General features: G+C 38.1%; 1 protein-coding gene across 1 annotated transcript; it reads left to right on the forward strand.

The window, feature by feature from the left end:
- The first annotated feature begins 7 nt into the window (after window positions 1-7).
- Window positions 8-1,768, forward strand: LOC110862984. Its single transcript, XM_022112187.2, has 2 exons — window positions 8-298; window positions 837-1,768. The coding sequence occupies exons 1-2, from the start codon at window positions 98-100 to the stop codon at window positions 1,425-1,427; spliced, it is 792 nt and encodes a 263-aa protein (XP_021967879.1). The 5' UTR covers window positions 8-97; the 3' UTR covers window positions 1,428-1,768.
- Window positions 1,769-2,155: the final 387 nt, after the last annotated feature.

Here is a 2,155-nt window from a genome sequence, read left to right on the forward strand (position 1 = left end):
CATGCAATTTTTGGGCACACATCACGGGATTTGTATCTTGGATGGTTCTAAACTTAAAGTGCTGGACTTTTGGGTTGATGGCGTAAAATTAAAGGAAATGAAGGAATTTCTTAAAGGAGAAGGCCTTCGTGAATTGCGCCGAAGGAATTATCACGGCCTAGAACTTCCGGTTAGTGAAACGGTCAAACGTGCGAGGAAACAATTGGCTCATGGCAGCGAAAGAAAATATAGCTTGGCCAATTATAACTCCGAGCATTTCGCCATGCTGCTTAAACTTGGGTGGACGAGATCACAACAGGTAAGCAATAGGGTGTCAAAATTAAAACACAATGTCGTTTTGTCACCTCAAATACATAGGTAGCTACTAAACTCGGCCGGTAAAGGTGGTAAAGGATGACGCGTTGATGCATTTATTTTTCATCTCAACGTACCCCTTTCTCTATTTTTACAAGGGAATTTCTAAAATCCATTCAGTTTCTTCACGAGGATTCAGATTTGCTTAATTTACGGTACTTAAAAGTGTAGTTAATTTTTTTGTATATGTACTACTACAAACATAGTCGGTTCCATGCAAGTCGGATTTAACCGGGTGCACCTGTTTGACCTCTATTACATATGTATATAATACTAAAAATTACATCTAATTGCAAGTAATACCTATACCTAATAGGTACAAGCTGTCTTTAACTGAAATCTTTGTATTGAATGGAATTGAATTCATTTTACAAATTCCCGCTTAGAACCGTATATGTATGGAGAAAAAATATCAGTAGCACTTCACCCCGTCATCGTGTATATACCTTGACGCATGGACTTTCATCGTACTTTCTTGACAGGTGCATCGCGTAGCGGCGGCCTCCATTGGGACACGAGCCGCAGCAAGAACTGTATTTGCGGCGTCTGAAACTTTCTCTGCTGTACGATTTATCTCGAACTTTCGAATTTTGCGTGGGCTTGGAACGGTGGGAAAAGTTGTGTCAAAAGTTGGCATAGCAACGGCTGCCACGGCTCCGGTATTCATTGGGCTTGACATTGCATTTTTAGTTTATGAGTTTAAAAGGAAAAAGCCAAATATTGAGAAGCTGGAGGCGTTCGATCGTTCACTTGAGCGGACGTTAGAACTTCTTTTGAATTCGTTGCTTGAGCTAGAGCTATTCGTTGCTCTTCAACGCGACGCAGCACAAATCCTGTCCCTTCGCATGAAACTGAGCGGAACCAATATTTTTATTGATGAAGATCTGGCACCCAAGGAAAGAAAGATGCGTTCCCAACTGAGAGAATTTGCGAGAAACATGAAGAAAGAAAAACCGGACCTGCTGTTCCGATGTTACAAGAAACGGGTGAAAATTACAACGGAAGGAGCTACAACCTGGTACACAATAAATGACTCTAATCAAATTGTGGAGGATGGAAAACAAATGACGTGACGATACGGCCGGCCTCTACAATTAACACAACAATCAAGGATCAGTAACTTTAATATAATTTCCTGGAATATAGAAGGTATAAGGTCTAAAAATATCTTATTTTATAATGAATTAATCGAGTTTAACCCAACGATATTCTTCCTTTGTGAAACATGGCACGTTGATGACTATATGTTAAACAGTAAAATTACAAATAGATATACAATTTTTGATATGAAAGCTGTGAAATCAAAAATCAAAGGAAGAGCATCGATGGGTTACTACATTGGTATAAAAAATAGCATAGTTAATTTTAGTAAAGTTATATGTATGAAGAATGAATATAGCGTCATACAGTTAAACGATAATTTTAGGAAAGTAATCATTATTTTTAGCTATTTACCCCCTAATAGTAACATCGAAATAGAAGAGATATTTCAGGCAGTAGATTCAGCACAGATTTCTTGCATATACATGGGTGATTTTAATTCGAGAACAGGAAATCATACAAGTAAATCCAAGGACAAAGTCACTAATTTACGTGGCACCAAGCTTATTAAAATAATACAGGAAAATAATCTTAGTTTGCTGAATGGTAACGGAGAGCATGGTACAGACGGTGACTTCACCTTTGTTAATAAGAATGGTTCAAGCGTTGTAGATTTGTGTATCACCTCTCAATCAATAACAGATAAGAAAGAATTCAAGGTTTTGTCCAGCGAGCAGTCTTGTCATTTCCCTATCATGCT

Source organism: Folsomia candida, unplaced genomic scaffold (assembly GCF_002217175.1).
Source record: "Folsomia candida strain VU population unplaced genomic scaffold, ASM221717v1 Fcan01_Sc157, whole genome shotgun sequence".
In the NCBI taxonomy this organism is placed as follows: Eukaryota; Metazoa; Arthropoda; class Collembola; order Entomobryomorpha; family Isotomidae; genus Folsomia; species Folsomia candida.

Coding starts and splice junctions, on each gene's coding strand:
- LOC110862984 (XM_022112187.2), top strand. CDS start 98: ATGAAGGAATTTCTTAAAGGAGAAGGCCTTCGTGAATTGCGCCGAAGG. Junction 299..836: donor GGTGGACGAGATCACAACAG/GTAAGCAATAGG, acceptor CTTTCTTGACAG/GTGCATCGCGTAGCGGCGGC.